Source organism: Rhipicephalus microplus, chromosome 6, assembly GCF_043290135.1.
Source record: "Rhipicephalus microplus isolate Deutch F79 chromosome 6, USDA_Rmic, whole genome shotgun sequence".
Lineage (NCBI taxonomy): Eukaryota > Metazoa > Arthropoda > Arachnida > Ixodida > Ixodidae > Rhipicephalus > Rhipicephalus microplus.
This window is the reverse complement of record NC_134705.1, coordinates 111411260-111437574: the sequence shown is the minus strand read 5'-3', so window position 1 is coordinate 111437574 and position 26315 is coordinate 111411260. Positions and strand designations below refer to the sequence as shown.

At 46.3% G+C, this 26315-nt stretch overlaps 2 protein-coding genes across 3 annotated transcripts in view; one reads left to right on the top strand and one right to left on the bottom strand.

Annotated features, from left to right (window-relative positions):
- Positions 1–1721: 1721 nt before the first annotated feature.
- Positions 1722–16615, bottom strand: LOC119168497 (iris-like). The gene is made up of 6 exons (XM_037419900.2): positions 16284–16615; positions 9926–10109; positions 6176–6357; positions 5674–5940; positions 4911–5150; positions 1722–2031 (listed from the first exon to the last, which is right to left on the bottom strand). Exons 1-6 carry the CDS (start codon positions 16613–16615, stop codon positions 1722–1724), a joined length of 1515 nt encoding a protein of 504 aa, XP_037275797.2.
- A 1973-nt stretch (positions 16616–18588) lies between these two features.
- Positions 18589–26315, top strand: part of Pli (E3 ubiquitin-protein ligase pellino) — a 143443-nt gene continuing 135716 nt past the window's right edge. The window contains exon 1 of one of the 2 annotated variants that reach the window (XM_075866420.1): positions 18589–18674. In XM_075866420.1, the coding sequence (XP_075722535.1) occupies positions 18652–18674 (23 nt within the window). In that variant the 5' untranslated portion in view covers positions 18589–18651. Of the gene's footprint in view, positions 18675–21743; positions 24809–26315 lie in introns of those variants that run through there. The other variant, XM_037418896.2, reaches the window with a different exon arrangement.

The following is a 26315-nucleotide window of genomic DNA, read 5'->3' as shown; positions in this document are numbered from 1 at the left end:
TCCCTCCTGCGCAGTAGCTGCAGCTGTCGCGGTCAACGTCCCGAAATTGCAGTCAGCAGCGAGCTTTTTGAGAGCCGCTACGTGTTCGGCCACTTTTTCGCCTTCCAGTTGGTCTCGCCGTTGGAAGCGGGCTCGACAGTAGACCTCCGATGGCCTTGGGTCATAGTGCTCTTGTAGCGCTGCTACGATGTCGTCGTAGTCAACGGCTGTTGGAGTGCGTGGCTGAATCAGGGTACAGACTGTGTCGTATGTCTGCTCCCCACACAGCGTTAGCAGGTTGGCCCTCTTCATTGCTGCATCAGTGATGTTGTTAGCCTCGAAGTAAAATTGTAGGCGTCCAAACCACGATGATCATGATGAGCCGTTGAATTCGGGTAGCCGATTTGGGAGCCCGTGCGTGTCAATATCGTTGCGTAGCGTTGGTCCAAATCCACTTCCTCGTCGCCACTGTTATGTACGGTGTTGTCGTCGGCCCATAGACGTACGCGTTGGTCGCGGTAGTCCAAAAAGCTCAGACAGCCTCGAACGGTTAAAAATAAGTTTATTCCTATTCGGATGGAGGCGGCGGCCGAACTGGCCGGGGGAAACGACGGTGGCTCGTTTGCGCCGAGCGGGGGAAGGGGAGGAGTCAACATCTGGAAGCAGTTAAGCAACCGGTCCTTTGCGGGTTCAAAGGCTCGCTCGTGACACAGGGGTGCTTGAAACACAACAGTATGTATGTATGTATGTATGTATGTATGTATGTATGTATGTATGTATGTATGTATGTATGTGTGTATGTATGTATGTATGTATGTATGTATGTATGTATGTATGCATGCATGCATGTATGCATGCATGTGTGTGTGTATGTATGTATGTATGTATGTATGTATGTATGTATGTATGTATGTATGTATGTATGTATGTATGTATGTATGTATGTATGTATGTATGTATGTATGTATGTATGTATGTATGTATGTATGTATGTATGTATGTATGTATGTATGTATGTAATCCCATCAAACTAAACCACACACAACACGCGTCCACGCCATCTAGTGATCACGTCACGCACTGCAACAGCGCAGCGCATTTTATAGTGAACAGTGTCAAAAGTAAGGGGTGGCTACTACAGAGGACGGACTGAGCCACAGCGCAAAGCTTTGCCCTTAAAAATATAAACATGCTGTAGGCTCACTTGGGCTCACTCGCACCAATATCAAAACATTTAGCCTATTTGCGTTCCACATGCGTTCTACGTTTTGCGCGAACGAAAATAAACGCGTGACACGCTGAAATGTGTGAGAGTTGGCTATAATTTAATCTCAAAAGTACAATTAAGGTCATTGTAAAACATCTGTTATGCCGAAAAGGAAATACAACTTGTAATTTTCGCGAAGGTAGTGTCAGATTACCATTTCTTTATTTATATTTATTTGTTTAACTATTTATTTATTAGATATACGGTCTGTTTTTACACAGGGCTATCAGAGGAGTAGCAAAGAAATATATAACAATAATTCTACTAAAACCATAACTATATTGTGTTTCGACACATATACAAAATTAAAAGCACATTGAGACATACGCAGACAATGAAATAAATGCAGCAGATCACATAACGCAAATATCACTCTGCTTGTGAGAAATCAGAATACGAGCAATATGCGAATATGAATTATACACGTATAGGGGCGATGTATTGTACTCGTGTACACCTCTCTCGAACCCTCGAGTCACGTTACGGTGGTGACCGAGCCGAGAAAGAGCACCAGGTCAGGCTTCTTGTTGAGCACGACGAACATGAAGGGCCGATCTACGGCCACCTTCTTGGTGACGACGGGCGCCGGCGGGGACTGACCGGTCATCGGGACTGCCGGTCGAGCACCGCCGGCCTGGCTGACGTGGATGGTGGCCACGTGACGGATGCTGGACACATGAACGCCCTTGTCGGTGGCCGGCGTCATGCGGTCAAGCAGCGCCTCTCCCGCGAACGCCTCGCGAACGCCCAACGAAGGCAGGACCTGAGTGAGGTCGGTCACTTGCCTGCGGAAATCGTGCAGCCGCGGAATATAATGACATGCGGGTTCAGGGCCTTACCTTGAAGTGTTTGTGTCACGCCCACGAAGGCTGTTCGCAATGCTCAGCGCAAAACATGCCGTAATACTCGAGTAGATATTTTCACAACTGTTTGGTATCATTCCGAGAAGATTACGCGCAGGACGAGAATTCGCAAGCGTCAGTGTTAACGCTAGAGCCTTCGACGCAGCACGTAAAATTGCTTCATTACTGGACAGCATTTAACCTTTTTTTTTTAATATTCCTTTCTTCTCTCCACTTCCTCTTTACCCCATTCACCCCTTTCTCTGTGCACTACTGCTGAGGTGTCCTCCCCTGTGAGTGACAGCTGCGGGGTGCACTCTCGGTCCATTTGTAGATCACACATCCCAAACTCTACAGCTAATAAGTAGCTAAGTCAACTTGGGGTACAAGTGCCAGTGGTGGTGCTGACGGTGATGCCAGCGGTTGTGTGCCAACCAACTCCAAACATCCAATGGCTAGGCCACGACTTCATTACAATCGTAGCTCTGCCCATTGCCGGGATTCGATCACGTGACGTGCGGGTCTGCAGCAGAGTACTTTAGCCGCTAGACCATCACGGCGGGGCGCGCTCTGCTACACCGTTTGTACTAACAGCACCCCCCCCTTCTTTTCTTTACCTTTCGCTCGCGCGTATAGCGACAACGGCTGAATCCGAGGCGCTTCTGGGGACAACGGAGGAATTCAAGATAGGCCTCCGGTTACATATTGGAATTCAAGGTACTTTTCTCGTACCGACTCTTCGTACAAGATCAGTTTCGATGAGAATAAAATGCAAGAACTCGTGTATACCTAAATATCGCAGGACGTCAAACAATCGGCTAGCAGTTGTTCGCTGTACGAATACATACGATTCGTGGAGCTGCTTAGAAACGTGATGCAAGCAGCCATGCGCCTGATCTCGCTGCTGACTTTCATGAAGGCCGCAGGTTGGCGAGCGGATGGGGAGAGTCTGCTGCGCTGGTTGGCGGGAACGACCAAGTAAGTGAGGGTGTGGCGCGCGTGGCGCAGCACGAGCCATCTACAGCCGGGAGCGCGCGCCAGTTGTTTTGCTCGACGCACTTGCCCGGTGAGCTTGCCCGGAGCAGGGAGCTTATGAGAAGCCGACCTCGTTAACCAATACACGCGCCTTGCACAGACCCATTCAGGTCACCACACCTTGGAGCGAATACGATTACTATATTGAGGAAAGGGTGAGAGTGCCAGAACCTTGGAGATGCGCCATCCGGGTCCGACCCCTTCCCTGCAACATGTCCAAAGAAAACCACAGTGGTTGCCACCAGGCGCGCGCGGAAGCGTTGCAGCGACCCTTTGGTCAAGAGGAACACGTGTGCTACGTGGACGTTGCCGGCCCGCACCATGGGGGGTGGTATACGGCCGCAGTCATACACAACGTAAACACCGTAAACGGGCTCACTTTCAAAGCCTACAGCGCAACACACGCAGAGGATATTGCCATCGCTCTGGCTCTCACCTATCCCTCTTCTAAACACATCATCACCGACTCATGAGGGGCTTGTTGGAACTATCAGCTAGGGTGGCCTTCACCGCTTGCTCAGCACATACTGGAACCTAGCTGCCGATAGTTAAATACAACTCCGCGAAATCTGGTTTGGGCACCCGGTCACCATAGACTCAGGGGTAACAAACAGGCCGATCAGGCCGCCCGTGCACTCTCTTCCCAGGCTGTCTCCCCGTCTTTGGAAGCCTACTCCCAATCAGACAACTCCGCCCTTTCATTTAAACATATTACCAATTACTACAAGGAGGAGCACCGGCGCTATTCACACCCTTGTAAGGGACTGCATCACGCTGACGAGCGCCTCCTTTTAAAACTGTTTACCAATACTGTACTGTGCCCGGCGGGGCTAAAACATTTCAATTCATTCTTTGATGGCACGTGCCAGTTCTGTGGTGAGGTGGCTGACACCTTCCAGATCGTCTGGGCGTGCCAGTCTGATCCATCTATCCCCCCCCCCCAACCCCTACCCCACGAGAGAGAACTGGGAGGCGGCTCTGCTCGATTGTGAAGACCTGAAGGCCCAAAAGGCCTTGGTTCAATGGGCGCGAGCGGCGTTGATTGCCAATGGAGCTCCTGAATAGGGGTTCCACCTAGTGCTGCGAGGGTAGGAGGCCAATATGGCCCCAACCCAATCACCTCTCTGTAACCATTTAATGGTTATTAAATGTGTCACCACCACCACCACAATACGGCGAAGGCGGAGACGGCGGAGTGTGAGCGAGTCCAAAAAGCTTCGATCCTAAAACGTAGTCTGAACCTTCCCTCGATGGTGTACCTCATAATAAAGTTTTAATTTGCTCGCAAACTTCTCTGCGTTATCGTTGTGTCGGATTACCATAGTCGCAAAAGTGAGTGGTTGGATAGGTGGCTTTTTCTGGTGGGACCGGGATGAACCATGCAGGCACAGAATCGGTATTGCGGCAATTTGACGCGTTCTGCTTCTCTGCTGGTGTAAATTCTAAGCAGTGGCCTAATATCGAATGAATTTTTTAAAAGCTTATTTCTGTCAACACTAAGTGAAAACAAATGGTTCTATCACTGGACCAGTACAAAGGAGGACAAGATCTGGTAACCATTACCGTACACCAGTATTTCGTAAACTCCTTTACATACACCGGAATACCGCAAAAGGTAAAAAACCTCGAATTATGTGGTGATTTTGACCACTACGTCTCCAGACATGGTTAACTTATAGCAATACTAAAATTTCACCATGATACAAGGTCTGCTTGTTTAACAAGTATTTGTTACTTTCTCGCAATAATGCGTAAAACGAAGCCAGTGGTAGAAATTTGGCACGTGCCTGATGGTAAATTTGGGCAACGACAGCTCGACTTCGCCAGCGTCCCGCAGTTGGTCAATGGAGCGCAGCAGTAGTGGAGCGCTGACCTTCTCCTCGACGCTGGCGAGACCGCCAGGACCGGTGGGCAGGAGAATGAGCAGGCAGTTGTGCGGATTTTCGTATGGCACTTCAACCAGCGTCGCCTCCAGCTCTGCGCATTCGACCGTGCGGAAAGGGGCCGTGCAACGCATCGTGGGAACCCTGCACGTGTAAACCCTCCTGAGAAGTGCGCCATTTGCGACATTTCATTAAAGCCCTAGATGATTCATCAAACGGAAAACGTGATCGTTGACATACACATGAAATAGTGAATTAAGTAATTATAATGTAATGGCGGAATCACGACGTCCCGGATTTTCATTATTCTGACGTCACTATGACGTTCTCGAGTATGAAGTCCAGTGATGACGTCTTCAGATAACATGGTTGCTTGATCAAAAGGGAGCCAGCTTTGCGGACATTGCAGTGCCGAAAGCTCGCAACGCCTGAGGTCCAAAACCTCGCTTGTTGCTGGAGGCTGAAGAGGGAGGGGGGCTGTGTGATTGACCGGCAAGAAGCAGGGAAACACCCCCCCCCCCCTCCTTTAATTTCTTGCTCTAACCTTTTTAACTATCTCGGTGCTTGTGATGACCAGCTTTCATGATTGTGGCCCACTTGCCAAGTTGAGTTACGGACACTTGATACTTCACGGATGGTGACTATGCGCCGCGTTCGTCGCACTCACTTGGTATCGCTGGTCATTTCTCCCGGCATCCGATGGAAGATGCCCTTGGAAACCGTGAATCGCCTTTTCCAGCGTCCCTCCAGTCGAAGTGACGTCAACAGTACCACGAGTGTGTCGGGACCCACGGAGCCGGGCGGGAACACCTGTTCCCTGGGTACCGAGAACGAGCTGATGGCCCTGGCCAGTGCGTCCATAGTGAGCCGGTTCTGGTCACTGCTGTTGAGGAAGTCGCGTCGGTCCATGAAGTAGCACATGGTGTCCTGTAGTCTGCGATACGGTGCACGGAAGGGTATAATGCGCGCACATGTTTAACTTTATGAATGAGACAAGCTCAGAGTCTTAACCATAGGTGTACGCCAGCTGCGGCAATGTAAGACGGCCGTAGCACAATACTCCAATGGCATTGCACCTCCATTTTAAATGGAGAGAGCAGCCCCTCCGTATACTACTCGGATATATCCTACAAGTTGACAAACATCTTCAGCTATGCCTTGGCACGTACCTGTAGTATTCCTTGTGTACGGGTATCGACTCGTCGAAGAACACCGTCATGAGGCAGGTGATTCTGAATCCCAAGCGGCGCATCTTGGCACGCTCGAACTCTCGGAACAGTTCGGAAGCCGTCTGCTCAAAGCGGTCTGCAGTCCCGGAGGTGTCCCACTCCATGTGCAGGGCCTTGGCTATCTACTCGAAAACAGTGGTTGGTTGGCATCTAGCATTGTGAGTCTATAGTTACCTACAACCTACTAAGAGCGAAGCTATTGTAGCTTGGCGTGAATTGTCTTTCTAGACTTCAAAGCTATCGTCTTCATCAACGGGTATGTGCTAAAAACTGCGCTGATCTCGCTACTTTACTCTGGTCTACTAAAAAAGAGGCAACAGACGGATGACACCCACCACTTCGTCGGAGAGATTTGAACCCGCGTACTCACGATGCAGAAAGTAAGCGTCTCAATCATCCGACTATCCAGGCGCGCTGGCTGCGCATAGCATATACTTGCAACGTATGGTCCAGGAAGGTGGTATACGAAAGGTAAGGGAAGGTTCGGAAAAGAGAGAAGAGGCAAAAAGAGACCGAAGCATGTTACGTCAATATTGAGAAAGGAGAAATAGAGTAACAGAGAGAAAAAAACTGAGAAAAGATAAAGAAATAGAGAAAAAATGATTAAAAGAATCAAGAATTAAATTAAAAGTCTGATGAAGAAAGAAAAGGAAGACAAACAGACAGAGAGAGAGAGAGAGGTAGACCAATAGAAAAAGGCAGAGACTGCTGCGCCGCGCGGCGCACGAGCCAACCCCACACAGAAACGGCTACTGCAACGCACGGAAGTGACGTCATGCATTTTTCGGTTAGGCGCTTTGTTTGAATAGTCGGGAGTGTCTAGCGGTACGTCTAGACATAACGATAAAAGCAGTTAAAATTACGTCCAAACAAAAAAAGTGAACAAAAATGTTAGTTAGGTTTGGCATGACAACGATACAAAACCGGCTTGTTTGCCATCTCAAACTGATCGGCAGCTGTGGCGTAGTTGGTTAAAGCAACACATCAACTGGTGAGGTCGGTGGTTCAAGTCCCATTGCAGTTATCGATACTTTCTCTTTTTTTTTGTCCACGCATGTATTGTTGTAACATTTGCGCCTCCTCATAAGCCTGACTTGCTGGTGGTGGTGGTTCCGTTCACAGGCCCTTTAATATTGGATCTTCGATGACTCTTGCAGGATTGACTATATTATGATAAAGTGTTTTGCGAATTAGTGCTCTTAATCGGCGAGACGCAAAAAGACACAAAAAACTCGAATGCAGCTGGCTGCATTGGTTTCTTTGGCACAGGTGTCAAGAATGTTGATTTCCACGGTTTATCAAAGTTTTGATGATAGAAAGGTGCACTGCAACGTAGTCTTGGACAACTTTTTTTTTTTATGTCGCTCAGTGTACCATCACCTGACGAGGTAACCGGCAGGCCGCTTTCTTTAAAAATACTGACGTGTCACTGCAGTGTTCTAGGCGATCAGCACTTAATAAACAATGCCCAAGGGCAAGTGCCGACGGCGTTAGCCCATCTAACTACAAAACAGCTTGTCTGCCTTGCTCAATAACACGTGCGGCCTGTGACAGCACGGGAGCATTCACGTAGCAACGAATGTGAACGGCCGTACGTGTTCGCACTTGACAAAACAGATGGCAATGCAGTAGCTCTGGCCTTCGTAGATCACAGGCTTCGTAAGAACATTACAATAAAGTTGTTTCTATCCACCGTATGAACACTTCGCCGACGCACTGGGGTTTCATGCATGTGCGTCCGGTAAGTCAAACGTGAACTGTGTGAAAGCATTTATTTCATCGTCGACCTTGTCCTTTGTGACAAGCAAAACTCGGCAGCAAGAACGCTTTCACCTTTGACAACACCACGCTTGGCATTGCAATCTAGGAAATGCAGTACGTCCATCAACTGTAATCCGCACATCATACTGAGAAACTTTATAGCGCACACACTCAGATGAAGCTGCGGCGCGGTGGACGGCCGCGCTAGCTCCAACCACCAGGGTCAACTAAACATCCAGCAATCACATGAAGCAGCGACGACACTCCAGTCCTCCTAGGGAGTGGCCTTGGCCATGGCCACGATTTCATCGGAGTTTTCACCACCTAACACATCACAGGCGGCTACCATCTCGCAGTGTTTACTTTTCGCAGCCGCAGCGCCCATGGCGCCTCCTGTACTTAATATACTTGTAATATATATTACGTATTTAAATAAAAAACCTAGGCTCATTGACTCGTTAAACACCTGCTTAGTAGAATTTTTGTAGGTTTAACGCATTACACACGAATAATTTACACACTTAACTAGCTTTGGGTAATAATTTTTAAACTGACGTCACTTCCGTGCGGCGCAGGAGCCACTTGTGGGGCTGGCTGCTGCACCGCGCGGCGCAGGAGACGCTGCCATAGAAAAAAGACGTAAAGAGAGAGAGAGAGAGAGAGAGAGAGAGAGAGAGAGAGAGAGAGAGAGAGAGAGGTAATAAAAGAAAGAACTAAAGAGAAGCAAATAACGTCACCCCGCTCCACGACTCCTGCAGGCTGGCAACAATAGAGTGCAAAGCTTCCCATCAGCTCCGCCATCCCTTTAGCACTGCGCCTTCAGCGCAAGCTACGCTAAACTTTTAGATGAATAATTGCATGTCGATATAACGAAAAAGAGAAGCAAGGAGAGAGACGTTAAGGAAATAAATTATTCTTATGTGGAGTGTTTTATTCGAGGGCCCCACTGGCACGAGCCGCCCGCTCGAACTGTCTGATCGGCGCTCTCTGGCCGGTCAGGTCGGAGCAGGACAGTAGTGCCTCCCACTTATCCAACGTGTTGGTATCGCGTCTATGTCTGTCACGTGTGGGAGATGCCTTGAGCAGCCTCGTGTAACATTTTATATCAGAAGATTTCTCCTCCATCAGGAGCAGGAAGCTAGATAGCGAGTCGGGAACGTGGCATGTAGCCTTTCTAAGTGGCCAAATCCACTTTGTTTTTTTTTTCTCCGATTGGTGGCCTTCTTTACTGTTAGATGGTTATTCTGCGTTGCTACGAAAACACTCTTTATACGAAGTTCATGCTCCTTGATCAATAAGGAAACTCGGCAGACATGCAGAGTACAGAAAGCACAGACTGTTTCGCCTACATCTAAGTTTGCACATATACAACGAGCACTTCTTAGGGAGGGCCCTACCAGCTCCAAAGAAGAAACTATCAAAGCAACAAGCCACGATATTACGCGAAATTTCGACAAATTCTTTCCCATGTCCGAACAGAATGGAGTCTATCACATGTGGACTCGTAGATGCAAATTAAAAAAAAAACTGCGACCTAAATATTTAGGCCACTCAAAGTTTGCGTTATGAGGATGTTGAAGAAAACCGCTGCCTAAAAGGAACTTGCCCGCTCCGTCAGGGGGCGCAAGGGAGGCCCTCGCTAGGACTGAAGGCAATAACCTCCAAGTGCACCTCATTACTGGGGCTCTGCAAGTCGCGTTCACTGGCGTCTTCTGCAAGCCTCAAAAGTCTCTTACAAGTGAATAAGTTTGTGTCCTCCTCACTGGACTTTGCGTACCCCTGCTATAAGATAAAAATCGGCTTTTTTTATCAAACAGAATTCACTCATTACCTCTACTCTGTCCCCCAACTTCTAAACAGTGCAACGCAGTAGCCAAAAGAAGGCCCTTTGGGGGTAACACTTAACAGGTTTGTAAGTACAGCTCTCACCTGAGCGTGCGTGTTCCCGCTGGCTCCCCGCAGCAGCATGATAAGAGAGCTGGCCACAAAGAAAGGGGAGAGGAGGACGTTGCCCTCGTGTCCAGTTTCGCGCACCTTGCGCTGGATGTCGATGGAGAACTGGAGCAGGCAGCCGGCCAGATCCGGAGCGAGGCGGAACATCAGCCACTGATACCTGAGCATGAACGGTATATGTAGTGCTGCAACGGCAAGCCTTGTCACGTAACGGTGACCATACAAGTATCAAAACTGCACTCACCGTTCCAAAACACCCGTATACTCTTTAAGGCCCGTGACAGAACCACACATGTACTATTGAAGCTTTTGAAATAGACAAAAGGAAAGAAAAATGTGTGAGTGTGGCTTCCATAGCTTTATCATCTAAAGAAAAGAAGTATCTAGAATCTCACTTTGACGGGCTAGTGTAGATTGTCGCTATCGGTGATGACACGTGCATGGGCTGTGCTGTATTCTTGACGTGACATTATTTATTATTATTTAATTAGTACCCACAGCGCCCATACAGGCATTATAGTGGGGGGGGGGTACAGAAAAGAACATGAAAATTGCAGGTTCACATAAGTTCACATAATTGCATTCACATAAGTAAAAAAGAGAAAAGAAGTAGATTTCCAAAATACAAAAACATACACAGTTGCACCGAGCAAAGATGCGTCAGAAAAGTCATATGTATTAAAAAAAAAATTGATGAAAATCTCATGATAATTAAAACAAAGTGCAGCATTCGTCTAGCACAAGGGCAAATTAACACTAAAACAAAACAACATAGCTTACAACCAAGATACCGTACAGATCATGGCGACTGCCAGGCGCACACACGTAGTCTACAGGGCTTAGCGGTCCAAAGATTCAATCATTTTTATTGCAGAAAAGAACGCATCCGTTGAAGAAATTTCTACAATTGTGGGAGGAAGTCGATTCCACTGACTGATAGTTCTCGGAAAAAAAGAGTTGCTGAAGGACGATGTATTACATTTATATTCTCTTATCTTGTGTTCATGATCTTTGCGGGCTGAAATGTAGTGAGGCCGGCTTATGTATACGTCACAGGGAATTCGAGTATGAGAATAAAATATGCTGTGCAATAGCTTCAGTCGAAACGATGCCCTTCGGTGCTGCAGAGACTTCCATTTTAACTTCAGCTTAGCTTCCGTCGCACTGAATTGTCTGTCGTACATAGGTGCATTAAACACATATCTCGCCGCCATAGACTGAACTTTTTCTAATCTTTCTTTATTTGATGATGTTGCAGGGTCCCACACACAACATGCGTACTCCAGTACTGATCTCACGTATGTTTTGTATAGTACCTCTCGGGTTTGCTGTGGAAAAGCACGTGTGTTTCTTTTTAAGAATCCTAAGCTCCGACAAGCTTTATTCACAGTGTAATCCACATGCCGATTCCATGATAGAGAGGGGCAAAAGAAAACACCTAGGTATTTGTATTCGCGCACCATTTTTACCGGAGAGCTGTTTATTGTGTATTCAAATTCACCTGGGTTTCTTTTTCTGGAAAACCTCATGCATACAGTTTTCTTAAGGTTCAGTTTCATTTCCCATCGCTGGCACCACGCGTATATTGCACATAGGTCGTTTTGGATTACGGAACAGTCAGTTTCAGAGGTAATCTGACGATATAAAATGCAGTCGTCTGCAAATAGCCTAATATGGGATTGTACGTTTTCGTTAATGTCATTTATATATAATAAGAAAAGTAATGGTCCCAGAACTGATCCCTGAGGTACCCCTGACGTAACACTAGTTATTTCAGACTGTTCGCCGTTTACAACTACATATTGTCGCCTCTCATGTAGATATTCAGCAATCCATGCAATAACTTGGTGATTAATATTAAAGCTGGTTAGTTTTTTCAGCAATAAGAAGTGTGATACAGTGTCGAACGCTTTTTGAAAGTCGAGGAAAATACAGTCGACCGAAAATTTGTCGTCCAGTGCTGCTGCTAAAACATGGGTGAACTCTACCAGTTGTGTGACGCATGATAGCCCCTGCCTAAATCCATGCTGGTTAGAGTTGAATAGGGAATTACTATCTATGTGCTTTACAATCGCAGTATATAAAATATGTTCAAGAATTTTACTGCACACAGAAGTGAGTGAGATAGGGCGGTAATTATTCACAGCATTGCGCGGGCCAGATTTATGTATAGGAGCAACAGACGCCATTTTCCAATCAGTTGGGAGAGAACTCTGTTTTAACGATTTTTCAAAAATAACTTTCAAGTACATAGACACTGCATGGGAAGAAGACTTCAACATAAAATTAGGCAAGCAATCAGGACCCACTGCTTTCGCACAATCTAGATCTCTAAGTAGTAATTCAATGCCACGAGCGTCAAGTACTACATCAGGCATGGATGTGGATTCATGTACCAACAATTTCAAGTCTTTTTGGGGGTCAGTAGCGGCTGAGAACACTGACGTAAAATATAAATTGAACAACTTAGCCTTTTCTGTCGTATCGCTCACGGTAATATCACCGCTGGTCAAAGCGGGAATTGAAATGTTGTCTTTCTTGTTTCGTTTGATATACCTCCGAAGTTCTTTCGGGTTTTGCGTTATTTTACGTTCAATTGTTTTAAAGTAGGCTACTTTCATTTCGACTGTAGCATTATTTACTTCACGCGTTGCCAGCTTCAGTTTGCAAGAGTTCTCTTCCGAGGGATTTCTTTTAAATGAACGGTAAATTCTCTGCCTACGCTTGACCAAAACGTCGAGTTCTCTACAAAACCATGGTTTACTTTTATTACGCCTTCTAGTTAGCACCCATGTCAGAACAAATCGGTTTCTCAGCTCTAGAATCTTGTCTTTAAACAAATTCCACAGCTCTTCTACTGAATAATCATCGGCAAGTGTTTCGAAAACAATGAAATATGCCTCCAATGCAGTGTTGATTCCTTGGACATTAGCCTTCGCGTAATTGTACATGCACCGACTCCTTTCACTGTAAGCACTCGTATGTTTCATATTTATCTCACTTAGCACAACCTCGTGGTCACTTATCCCTGGTAATACTTCAGTGTTTTCTACCATTTCTGGGTGAAAAATAGATCAAGGATATGACCTCCTCGAGTTGGTTTCAACACTGTCTGTGTTAAAGACAAGAGGTTCATGAAATCAGCCATTTCAGATTTAAAACTAAGAGAACTTCCAGAAGCTATTGGTTGCTCATTCCAGTCGAGATCAGGCAGGTTAAAATCCCCACCTACAACGACGTAATCAGAGGCGATTTTTGTAGCTGTAGCAGTGAATTCACTAAATTCCTTAGTTGAACCAGTTGGCGGTCGATAAAAAGAGCAGACTGATAGTGATTTGCCATTCGAGAGCTTAAGTTGACACCAAACAGCTTCACTCGTATCGTCTGTAGTGCTTATGCCTATAGACGGAATGCGCTGATCTACCAAGATAAATACACCACCTTCATGATAGTTCCTGTCTTTCCTGTAACAAGTAAAGTTATCTGGAAATACCTCGGTATTATATTATCCAGGTTTTATCGGTCTACTGTTGTATAAACAGCGTGTGTGATCGCAAATAAAACATTCGTTGCAAGTTAGCGCTGTGTGTGTGTGTGCATCTGTCGTTTGTGTGTGTCCTTGTCGTGGAGCGCTATACGAGTGAAAATGATGAGTCTCAACCAACTAGCCCGGCAACGTGCCTTAGCAAGGTAAGTGCCTCCACAAACGCGAAAAGTTGCCCATCGGCGTCATCATGATTGACGCGAAAAATCATCAGCTGACGACGTCATCAAGTGACGTCACAGGCTGCGAGAGTTGGTGACGTTATAGTGATGTCACTTGGAGAACACAATCTGGCGTCACATGATAACGTCATCGCATACGGTCGCTTTGATCCAGGAGGCAACGCAAATTCTGTGCTATTTTTCGTCAATCTTCTGAGAAGCGTGGTATCTGCTGAACACATGCAAGGAATTTTGTGCCAATTTCCATGCAGTGGCTGACGACGATGAAGAATTATGCCTGAAGTGGGTATGCACCAATGTTAATAGGTGAATAAGAACAATATTTGTAATGGGTTAGAGCATTGGATGACCCACTAGTTACGCTATTCGCATTGTGCGTCGTCTGGTTGTTCTTTCACTTCTTTAAAACGATTTATAGGTCGTATTAACGCGATTGCTTTCCTGATATCAAGCCTGCCTAAAGCAAGTTTTCCAACACGTTGCAGGCGCCGGCTTGGCTCAGTGGTAGAATACTGGGCTGCCACCCAGCGGACCCGCATTGAAGCCCCCTCCCCCCCCCCCCCCCCCCTGCTTCATAAATGAGTTTTTTTTTTCTGATTTCACGCGATGTAGTTACAGACACCAGCGGCGGCGGTGGCGGACAAATACGGTGCCGCGCGTGACCCCAATTTTGACCTCATAACAGCTTTCGCTGTATAATATCGCTTTCCCCTTAGAATCGTCCTAAATGAATACTTAAAGGACCGCGTAAATTTCTTGAACGAGCCGAGGGATTGTATTATGGTATTGGAGCGCAGCGATGCGCAATTATGCTCATGTAAAATTTTCTGCACCAGTAAGTTGGCGTTGGAGCTTGTGCATGTTTTCACTTCGCATCCATGTGTTCAATTTCTCGCGCGTTTACCCTCGGCGGGAGTCTCCAAAGCTAGCCGCGACTTCACTAAGTCAAGTATATTTTTCAAGCACAATGCACATCACAGCTGAGTTCGGCCCGAATACGCTACGAAGGCCAATGGCATTCAAATATATTGGCCTTGCATTTAACACACAGGTGCGTCGACATAATCGTAACCACCATGACACGCCGACCCACGGTTGCAAAAGTATTGTGTCCTACCTCACGTCCCGAGGAATACCTGGGAGCCATTCTCGCGGTGTTCAATTCGTGGGCATTCGCAATTTGGCTTCCACTGATTGGCTGGAGCTGGCAAACAGCGCGCCACCTGTTTCCAGTCTTTTTACCGCAACGTCATTTTGACGCCACGCCGCTTTCACAACTCTCGACACAAATGAGAAAGGTTGAATACGTTTCGCCACAACCAATGCTGCCCCCGCATATCCACTTATAGACGCATATCTCTGGGGCCGTGAATGAACTCCAATTACGTTTGCCCTTGAATTAGGGTTAACGAAGCCACTCGCCTGACACCCCTGGGATGGTCGTTACGCATTCCCTGCATGGCTCTTCAAGCACCTCAACACGTTTATTCGCCCGTTCAGGCTTCTCAAGTTTGTTTAAGAGTACTGTTTCTGTACATTTCTTCCAGTTAGTTTCTTTTTACGCTGGGAATGTGCTGACGGGTTCGCTGCGTCGACGTGGTCAAGAGCGCCATAACGTTACAACTCGCCGAACTATTGTGTAACTGAAAGCCCTCCGGTGATTTGGGCATGTCGACGAATGGGACACCACGAGTATATAGTTCCTCTGTTGAGACATCGGTCATATGTGGTATAAACTGGCTTCCAAATCAACTTGGCCTGTCCTGGTGAATGCGACAAACCATGAACTTGTCATTTTTTCCAGGGGTGTAGCCAGAAGTTTTTTGAAGGGTTCAATTATACTTTTTGTATGTTCGTGCGCGAGTTTGCATAAGTTGCGTACGCAAACAAAATTTAAAATTGATAGAAAAACGGGGTTTGAATCACCCTAAGGGTGAAGATGTTTCCTTCTTGTGCAAGCGCAAAACCAATTGGCCCCGAATTTCTTCCCCATCTCAATGGTATGGAGGCAGCAGCTGTTTATACTTTAACTTTCTTACCGGACTCACAATGTAAAACACGTTAGTTCATTATCAAGAAATTAGTTCATGACGTCACGCGCAGTCAATTGTCAGCTTGACATGAAGTCATTCCCGCAGGTTCTTAGCGCAGTGATACGTGCACCAACATAGCGGATTTGACGAGGCCAAGGCAGCATAACACGAGGTCGTTAACCTGCTTCAGCACGATGACGAAGCCCTAGAAAAATTACTGCCTTCTTTCCGTGAAGAACCATGGAAAGTAAAATCCGATGCAAGTCCGCGGCAATTCGTCCTCAAAGACGCATGCACATTGTGGGCGCACTGCAGCTTAACGTCATGAGCCCAACAGCCGGTGACCCTGCCATCGTAAAGCATCGCCTAATTTACTAGCGAGACTATTTCCTTGGTCTCAGAGGCGACCGACTGCCACGCTACACTTATTTTGGTGTGTTCTGGCCGAACTGCTTAAGTTGTGTGCTAATCGCAAATGACTGATGACATTATTGTGACGTCAAAAACTCGGCGTGTCACCATGTTGGTGCTCCGACATGGTGCTTTCAGTGACGCCACTTGCAAGCCACCTGTACCTCTCCGTGTCCGTGCCCATCTCGGAGGTGTCCTGCTCGTCGGTGGACAGCTCGTCCGCGCAGCTCTGCGACGCCGTTCTCGTGCGGCCCGACGTGGCGACGCCGCCGGAAGTCTTGCGGGTCCCCTTGATGCGGCGTCGGCCGCTGCACGGGTACGGGCCAACGTGCACCAGGGACGCGCGGGAATGACCGGGACACTCTCGTGGATCCTCTCGGGGAGAGGTAGAAATGGACGTCGAGGAAGAGAGCAGTTCGTCGACGTCCGCTGGCACCGACGATCCAGCGGCCGCTGGCGCCGTCTCCGGAACGTCGGGATCCCGTGGCTGCAACATGGTTGTTGTTGTTGTTGCCCCTTCGCACTGGCACATACCCACTATGGGGGATTGGCCATGAAATCTAGAAGTATCCTATATGAGATATATTAAAAGGTTTATCCTTAATGAAAAAACTAATGATGTAATAGAAAATAATAATTAACTAAAAAGGAATATTAAACTAAACAAATAATTGAAGATTGAATCAAGAAGAGAAAAGGTGAGGTAATACTACAGTGGAAGACAGAAATTTTGAGTAGACCAGACAATCGAGCTTATCTCACCCGGTCACAATCAAATGAATATGCAAATTTCATTCAAAATTAGACAAGTGTCTTCAGAAATATATTTAAGCAGGCATTATTATGACATGCGCTTTGATTCTCGAATGAAATTGCATACAGCATCGAATACGCTCCTGTGGCAATGTCCCAAGCTAAAGGCACCGAAACTTAGAACATTATCTGCAGTTAAATTTAAACCTACTGCTTGAAACGGAACAATTAAAAGTCTTTTCCTAATTAATGAATAGTTTTTACATGTTATAAAGAAATGCTCTATTGTTTCCGTTTCTTCACAGAATGGACACAGGGGGGATATCGCCAGACCAGCTCTGTGCAAGTAAAAGTTTAATGGAGGGACACGACATCGAAATTTGGTTAAAATAACTTCTAACTTTTTAGATTGACTCCACTGAGGTTTCCAGGGGTATGTTAGGTGCTGATAGTCCGTATATTTAGTAATATTTTCCATAATATCCGTATAAATAGCCCATTTTCTATATCTGATCGACACTATGTGTTCCGATTCTGGTAGTACCGAGATCACAGGGCCATCAAGTGTGGCTCGAGATAGTGAATCGGCTATTTCATTCAACCGTATGCCACAGTGTCCCGGGACCCAGACTAACTTCAGGAACTTCACATGAGGTGGAACTAATGTTTGTAATGTCGCTAGAGCTCTTGATTGTTCTGAAGCTGTGAGAGTAGTACACAGCGAAAGAGAATCAGTAATTATCATTGCACTCTCTTCGTTTGAAGGAAGTTTTCGTAGCGCTAAAATAATAGCCAGGAGCTCAGCTTCGAAAACCGGAGTGAAGTCTGGTAGTCTTACCGAGAATGACCAACCGAGGTAATCTGAGACGATTCCTACTGCTGCCTTTTCTTTATTCACAGAAGCGTCTGTGGCTATTATGGATGGTCGCTGCATCTTCTTCTTTGCCTCTTCACGAGGTACTGACTATAATTATTCATATGTTGCGCAGCGCCACATATGAATAAAAAACGTTAGGGCGGCACTTCTTTTTGTAGTGCTGCTTTGAAGTTCAATAAGACCACAGTGTTAGCACTGCGTAAATGGGAAAGGTAGCTATGACTCCAGCTATAATTTCTATAACTATGCAATTATTTCGCAAAAGTGTTACTGGCGTAATTAACAAAAAAAAAAAACAGTTCCACAGAAAGTCGCGACACTGAGAGAAGTTCTCAGAGCACTCTAGAAAATATCTTGAGTGTGGCAAGTATCTTGACAGTAACCGAAGATCGGACAGTGCGTCGCTTATTCTCAAGGCTGAGACGGGCCGGCCAGGACCCAAACTTTGTGAAAACGGTCCGTCTAGTGCTGTGGTCTAAGCCGTCATACTAATTCTGAAATTTTATCCCAGTGTCACATGGTGCACTGCTGGTTGCGATTACGCACGATCGAGATCAAATTCATTAAAAATTGGTTTCCCGACAATCATTTGAAATTTCCGCTTCTTGCCGAGCAACGATCACGCTCTTTATTTTCAAAGTATCGACTAAAACAAACTATTTTGTGTTCATTTATAAGTTTATTACGTAAATTTTGTATGTTTTACACACTGCATGTGCATTTTTTACAGAATAATTTAATTTATGAGTTTAGTAAAGTGTGTTTTGGGTTTCGGTTTCAGCATAACCGACCTCGAGGCGCCTTCAAGCGTCGACGGCGCGCAGTGGCTGGCAGCTGTTACGAGAGATAGGTGGCGGCACTTGTCACGCAAAACGGACGCAGACATTTGTGTTGGATAATGGATGATGCCTGACCACCAGAAACTGTGAGTTCATCGCCTCGTGCGTTTTTCATCCACTTCGCAATGCTCGAAAAATGCCGCGAAAGGCTCGCGGAAACACTCGAGCGTCGGTCAGAACGCGCGACATCGCCGTGTCGCGCGCCCTGGCAACAGAATTTCGTTCACCCGCGAACAACGAAACGGGCCTGCAGCGGAGAGCCCGGCCGTTTCGATAATAAACTGTTCGCAGCCGTGTCCCGATATTTGCGAAAATTTCGTATGTTCTCGATTGTTTAGTTTACCTTTGAATGCATGCGCGTTAGCGCTTAGTTAACCTAATGCTGCGTATTTGCTGGTTCTTCACGGAGTTCGTGTTTGGGCGCCGTAAACCGCAGGCCGTGCTGCTACAAACAAAAACATTCGCCCGTAGCGCCTTCGCTCGGCACGGTCTCTCCGATGCACCGCCGCAGATCTGTTGTCTCTGGCGTGTAATATTTCAAAGCCCGCGATCCCTTTCTTTATCGGGTGTTTCTTCTCTCGAATGAACCTTGTCCGCCGTGTTAAAACACCTTCAGCCGATAGGAGCAGTCGCGAAATTCGAATTACAATACATAGGAATGATTCGAAGCTGTGCGATGTTACCGCGGCGACAGTTTTGTGTTGTTCTGGGCGCACGTTGAACAGGTTTTTGTTATAATAACTGCGGCGGATCGTACGTGAAGCTCGCCGTGAAAAAGTCGGCGACTGGTTTGGGCTTGTGGCGGCGGCAAGCGCTCCGTGGAAGAAAAAAATCAGTCAAGGCTGTTTTGTGGGACCGCTTTCGTGTGGGAAACGAAAACGCCACAGAGGCGTGTTTGGAGCGCACGGTTACACGAGTACTTGGAAGAACAGAAACGCGATATGTCGTTGCCAAGTCGTGAAACTTCGGTGAGGAACCTGCGGTGTCGAGTTTCGGCTTTTGTTTTTGGTTCTCACGGACGGCGTTCCAAGGGTTCGCCGTCGTCGCCCCAAGTGTGTCGCGCGCGTTCGCATTTTCGGCGATGGAAATGCAGCGCGCACGGTTCGTTTCTGTCTCGTTTCGGGGCGTATGTTTTGGTCATCGAACTTGGCTCCTAGCCGAAACGTCGGCCTTGCGTCTCCGTGACGCGAAAAAGTAACGACCTAGCCAGGCCGGTGCATCACGAACAGGAAGAAACCCTGCCTTTGTTTGCGCCGGTGTTGGTTGCTTTTGCGTCTTTTATTTTTGTTGAACGTGGGATGCGAGCTGGCGTTGGTATTCTGGCGCTCCGTTCTTACTTTATGCATTTGTTCTCAAATTTTGTTTCGTGCGTCATTTCCGGAGGTTATCATAAAGGGCGTCATGCCGTTACGACGTGCCCACCTACCTGTGTCTCCGAGTGCCCAGTTGCCGGTTTTTACCCCCTGGCATCGACCTCGAGTGAATCATTTTTTCGACCCCAAACTACCTGGGGGGAGTTTCGTTGATTCATTACGACAGATGTGGTGTTTGTTCACCCGTTTGTTACAATCCGCTTGCGAAGCTTCACTGAAAGAAAAAAAAAAGCACGTCATCGAATGAATGACCCGGCAGGGGCGTTTTTTTTTTTTATGTAATGCAAAGTCCTTTACAGCGGGGAGTGTCACACGAGCTTGGATTACGTGTCAGCCTAAAAAACGAAACATGCCTTCAGAAAATTCGTTCTTGGAGCCCTGAATGCCATTGCAAACTGTGGATAAATGCGGTGTGCCTTTTTACTAAATGTGCTTTGAAAGACTTTCCAAGAAGAGAATGTTTTCTGTGAGCGAGCTTCGTTGAAATCACTCGCTGGCAAAAGGACACGTATCTCCAAAGCAGCTCATCTATGGTTTCGTACTTTGAAGGGGAAAAACAAAGGAAAAATTCTAAAGATTGAAGTCTTAAAGGTGTATGAAAGAAACCTCAAAGGTCTCTTCCTTGAAAAAGTATTTCGTGTTAATGGACTCTCGCACGTTTGCTTGTGCAAACACCTTTACACACACATAACTTTTGAATTCATGGTTTTTGAATTCATGGTCGGAGCAGTTTAGGTTGTTGGTCCGGGTAAGGAGGCACAGTTTCAGCTTAGGGAAGCTGGTAGTTTGGTTTTCCTAGAACTGTGCATTTACATGGCTTTTTCAGGGATCTAGACGGATCCCTAATCTGAAACTCTTTCTCCCTTGTGAACCCAGGTCATTTACTAAAAAAAAAAAACAAAAAACAGCTGTTCAGTTTATTGTAGTGCAATAGACCTTTTTCAATATTATAAAGTTAGCTTTCGTGCTATGTGGTTTAAACAACTAATGGTGGCTAGTCACTTAAAGTTAATGCAAATAGCCTGTTCAAGTGTGGTTTGCTTACACAATGACGTGGAAAATTTAGAGTTGGCTCTCTTGATGTAAACACTCATAATGGACAAGCCACAGCACGTTCAACTCGGACTTTGTCTCTGCTTGAAGCACGACAGGTGGCGCCATAACCTGGGCAAATTATGCAGTGCATAAAAGTGCATTTGCTAATTATAAAAAGAGTCTATTGCATATATGTGGAACATCTCGCTATAAGCAGTTGCTCTATGATTTTCATTGAAACAGGGTAGCTCAAATGGCAGTGTCCTTTTTAATGATCTTCAATGTACGGCAAGCTCAACTTGTTGAGTCATGCTGCTTGACATTAGGTTTTGAATTTTGTAGTGGTATAGAGTGACGTCAAGTTCATAGCTGCAAGTTCATAGCACTGAAATCTGGCCTACGTGTATTGTCATAGTTCACTGCAGGCATGTGTAGCTCTTCCCTCGAAGCAGCTGCGTTCTGCTTTGAATTGAATGTATTGTCAGTACCTCTACTGAAGCATAACCACCTAATTATATCCAGCCAATTCTTCGTTCATAACATACATTTATTTACTTTTTAAGGAGGTGAGAATTAGCGTTCCAAGTAAACACAGCATGGTCACTTGACCTTTCCGTCTTCAGCTGCGTGATGATATTTTGAGAGCAGGTGTTGTCATGACAGGTACAGCTTTCTCGCGACGAATTGCTTTGCTGTTCAAGGCATATCCTAATAGGAACTGGCACACATTAGCATAGCGATATTTTCAAGACCATCGTATGTGCAGACTACAAGAGTAAAATTCTTTACATTCGACAAAGGCCCCCAAGTCTATCCTTGCTTTTTGATTGAAGCAACGGCTTGAATTGAGGTGTGCGATGGTAATCTTTGTCGTGGTGTGTATTTCACGTTTTGACATATTATGTTGTCATCGACGTGACCTGCATGCAGCAGGGAGCCTGCTGCGTGCTTCTTTTGGTAGAAAGTGCCTGAGGAAATTGCCATAAATTTGGTGAATGTTCCTGTTCAACAAATGTGGGAGCTCTACTTACCATAGATTTACTTTGTGTATATACTACAGGAGAATCTTTTTGCTTTCTGAAGTTTTGAAAAATCTGCCATTAGGTGCATAACCTGCAAGAAACAAAGTGCACGATAAAGCACGCAGTTCTGTACAACACGAACACTGCAGTGACACCTTCACAGACGTGTCGTCCAGTATGCGGCATGCATATGATATAGGGCTTAGCCTCGGGACGTGTGCGTGCTTGATACTTAATACTATACTTGCTCCTGAGTTTGGTGGCAAATGGTAACTTGCAGCATCATTCCTTTGCGTGCCTTCAGAGTGCTTTCACGGTCGTGCCCATAATTCTCATCAAGTCTTTGCTACCTTTCTCCGCTCTGTTTTCAGAAAAACTGTGCCTGTTTCATTTCAGTAACGCATAATTCTTATCTTTAATAATTGGCTTGTGAGGAACAAACCTGCAGAAATGTTGTGCACGCAGTGTAGTGGCATACAAAGTATAGTGGATACCTCTGAAGCAGGTGTTGTTTTTGTGCTACCAAGAGGGCCTTTACCTCGTGCGTTGTTTCATTATCATAAATGTACAAGGACGAGCTTTAATTGCATAGCATTGCACAGTGTGGCAGGTTGTTTAGTAAGATGTCGAACAGATGCTGAAAACTGTTTTAAAAAAAAAGTGGGTTGGGGAGACTAGTATTTCTTGTGGATAGATACTTGTAGTATTTGTAGGTGAACGCACATGCCCGGTCTATGTGTGGATTTATACTACGAAGTTGTTCTCAATGCCACTCTACTTTTACCTTTACATGATTAAATGTTGTATCGTTGCTGCCCGTGTGTGATTGCTGTATTGATGCCTGTGGTTTTATTACTTTTTTGTTTGCATCGACTTTAGGGTTAGACAAGCATAGCGATCACTGTACAATGCTTTCAGGTAATAGTAACTGTTGTTCTCAGTGATATTGTATATTTCTTTTTATTTCTTTTGTTGCTCAGATCAATCTGGCTTCATTCTAGAGCTTTATCCAAGGTCATTTGAAGAGTGGATTAATTGTTTACTATGCCCATGCACTGTGAAGCTCACAAATTAATTTATTAATTGTAACTATGACTTCATATTTCTATAGTTGCATTAGCATGTTTAGCATTGAAATTCAAGCGTAAGGTTTCCGCATCTAATTTGCATTCTACAACATACTAGTGTGCAGTGTACACTGTATTGTAGGAAGGCTATGCTTTATGGGCGGTGGAAACGAGGCATCACTTGGCCTTTAACATAAATTCAAACAAGAGCCGACTCAGCCCATGCTTCAGGCTGTCAGGCCCGTGGATGTTATTGACGTGCCAGACTTTTGTATGCGAAACTAGTTTCTGACGTGGTTGTTGCCCTTTGCGTATGTTTTTGCTAGTGTAGGAATAGCATCTCGTGCATCTACAGCTGCACTTTGCACAGGGGCAAGCGTACAGGTCTTGGGTGGTTTTGTTGTGCCCGAGCTAGGTTACATCTCGCTCGTCTATGCCTTGGCAGTCGCCTGATCATGATGCAATTGTCAGAAAACGAAGGGAATTACCTGTACTTTGCTGTCTGATGTGCGGATTCCTTTTATAATCGTGGAAGATTTCCTGCATCATCGTGCCTATGAATCCTTCTTCATTCTTAAAGTTTCGCAGAAGACTGCTTGAGTTAGTCAACATTCATAGTCGTGATGCTCTTTGGCCTTTGTTGTGCTCACAGAAATGGCACGGGAGGTTGCTATTGGAAGAAAAATTTAATCACTTCATTTGAGGGGATCGCTGATTTGGTGAAAAGGTCTATCTACACAATGGAAGTAGCAGTCTAGAGTAACTGTGTTTGCCTTTGTATGATGCCCTTATATCCTATTTAGCCTGGTACTTCCAACTTTCATCAAGCTAATTGTAGTTGAATTTCATGCGGCTGAAGCTACTGTTGTTGTTCCAACACCTCAATGAAACTTTTCTTAGACTGATCTGAATACATTCTGCTCACTGCATGTGCAGCATTGCATTTCAAGTGACACTTTTGCAGCCACAAGCATTGTTCTACTGGCCGAGCTTTGACATTTTACATTCCATTTGCATCGCAAAGGCGTTGTAGTGATGTGTCTACTAAGCTTGCGTGCACTCGGGAATCTTTCAGTGCACTGAACTTTCTGGCAAGCGTCCCCAGAGTGCCTCGAAAATCTCACAATGCCCCATTTGTCAAGGGTAGCGCTGGCTCACCTGCAGCTGTATGCGCTCATACCGAACAGCTGGAACACTTGTTCAGTGCAGCGTGTTGAGCAGCGCGGGAACTTCCCATTGTTCAGCCGCACTAAGACACGCACAGCTTCGGAGACAGCCGGCGCATTTGTTCCTGGGCCTTGGCGTGTCCAAGAAACTGAACAATGGGCGTTTATATGCGAAACTGAGGCTACTGCTCTTCTAGACTGTGCGCACTAGATTATGTATGTGTGTATGAAATCGTCGCATGTGGTTCAGTTATTCACGCGTAACTGTACGAACCCGTGAGCGCCGAAAAGTGATGGATGTGTGCCCGGTGTGTGAACGCAGATGCGTCTTCCCTTGTGACGTCAGCCGTGAGACGTATGTTTCTCGCTAGAAGGCCGTGACGCGGTGTCAGTGCCGCTCGGTTTAAGCGAGTGCTGTCGGAAAAGAAACAAAAGAAGAAAAACATGACTTCGACCAGACGGGGTCAGTTCGCGACTCGTCAACTGAGCACGCGGCATCTGGTGTTGGCGTACAGACTGTGGAATAGCAGCTTTCATCAGGAGGCGGCATCCGACAGGTGTGTGTGTGTGTTGTTCGTGTATCTACATACGTAGGTGGAGTCCAGCGTTGGGCAGTTTTAGTTGGGTGTCTGCAGCGTCTACGCGGACGCTGGCTACCGCTGGACGTGGCTGGCTGCCGGCTTCTGCAGAGCTGCGGCGGTCACTCAACTGTCCACTTTTCGCCGCAGCTCGAAGCCCGCCCGCATCGTCGTCTTTGCGCATGCGCATTCGCAACGATGATATTGGCGCGCTTGCTCGCGCTTGTACTGCAACGTTTTGTAAATCACGCTCTTGCCTGGCAACAAGCACACACATACAAAAAAAGAAACATAGTGGGAGAGCGACCGTTGCCGTATTGGTGGAGCATTCGACGCGTTATCCTAATGTTGTAGATTTGATCGCCTGGGAGGTGGAAAGATTGCTTTTTCGTTCACTTTAATTATTTTCCGTTTATGCGATAATTACTAAACTATGGTTAATAACTACAAATAATCTCTCCTGTGCTCTCTTTGGCTCCATTGCGTTTTGGTTTGGTTGTGTCTAAACAAAATAAGTGAGCGCAGGGTCCATTCCCATCGTTTTGTTCGTAGGCTACGTTATAGTAACTTGTCTTGTGATTAAGGCAAGAAAGAGGCCATGAGTTAGGTCACGGGCTATGAGTTAATCATGGGCGTGCGCCTATGACGAGCAAGTGCGCAGTTCGCAAAACCTCGCCGTTGGGTGCGAAAGCGGGCGAGTCGTTATTCGATGTTTGCCACGATGGCTGCGCTGAAAAGTGCGCAGATGGCTCGAATTTTTTTTTAAATTCTCCTTGGCTGGACTGCGTCGCGTTTGTGTGTTTTGTACTTGTGTTACGCCAGACGAAATATGGTAGAAGTCGCGAGGCAATGAGGACGTCCCAGTTTTCTTTTAAAAAATGATTAAATGAAAAAAAAACTATACGTGGAAAGATAGCGAGAAAAACATTCAGGAAAATCAGCGCTCGTCAGCAGCCTTTCCGTCGCCGTCCTGTTTAAGTTGCAGCTATATTAGTCAACGTCATGCTCTAACGTATACGTCCGTTGACTCATGCGAAACTACAATGGCTGGATATCGCGAGACTGCGTTGTGGTTTTGCGTGACGCTGCATAAATATGCCGCTTCGCCTGGGTACGCGTTGGCCTATATGGTATATTTAATGCCCGAACGGAGAGAACAGAGGCGACCACCATTTCTGTTGATATGATCTTTTAGTTCAGAATAACAGGCGCATTTTAGTGCGCGCGCGCTGATGGAACCTTCGGGTTACTGTCGCACTAGCAGTCTGTATTTTTTTTTTCTATTGGTACGTTGTTTGTTGACTCTTTCGGCGGTGGATTAAGTGGTAGTGGTGTGTTTTAGACATCCTGGCATCGGCACAACCACTCCCGTCCCCGTTCGTTTATGCTTCGCAGGTCGCGGGATCGAATCCCGGCCGTCGTGGCCGCATTTTTGATGGAGGCGACTACGCTTGAGGCTCGTGTGCTTAGATTTAGGTGCACGGTA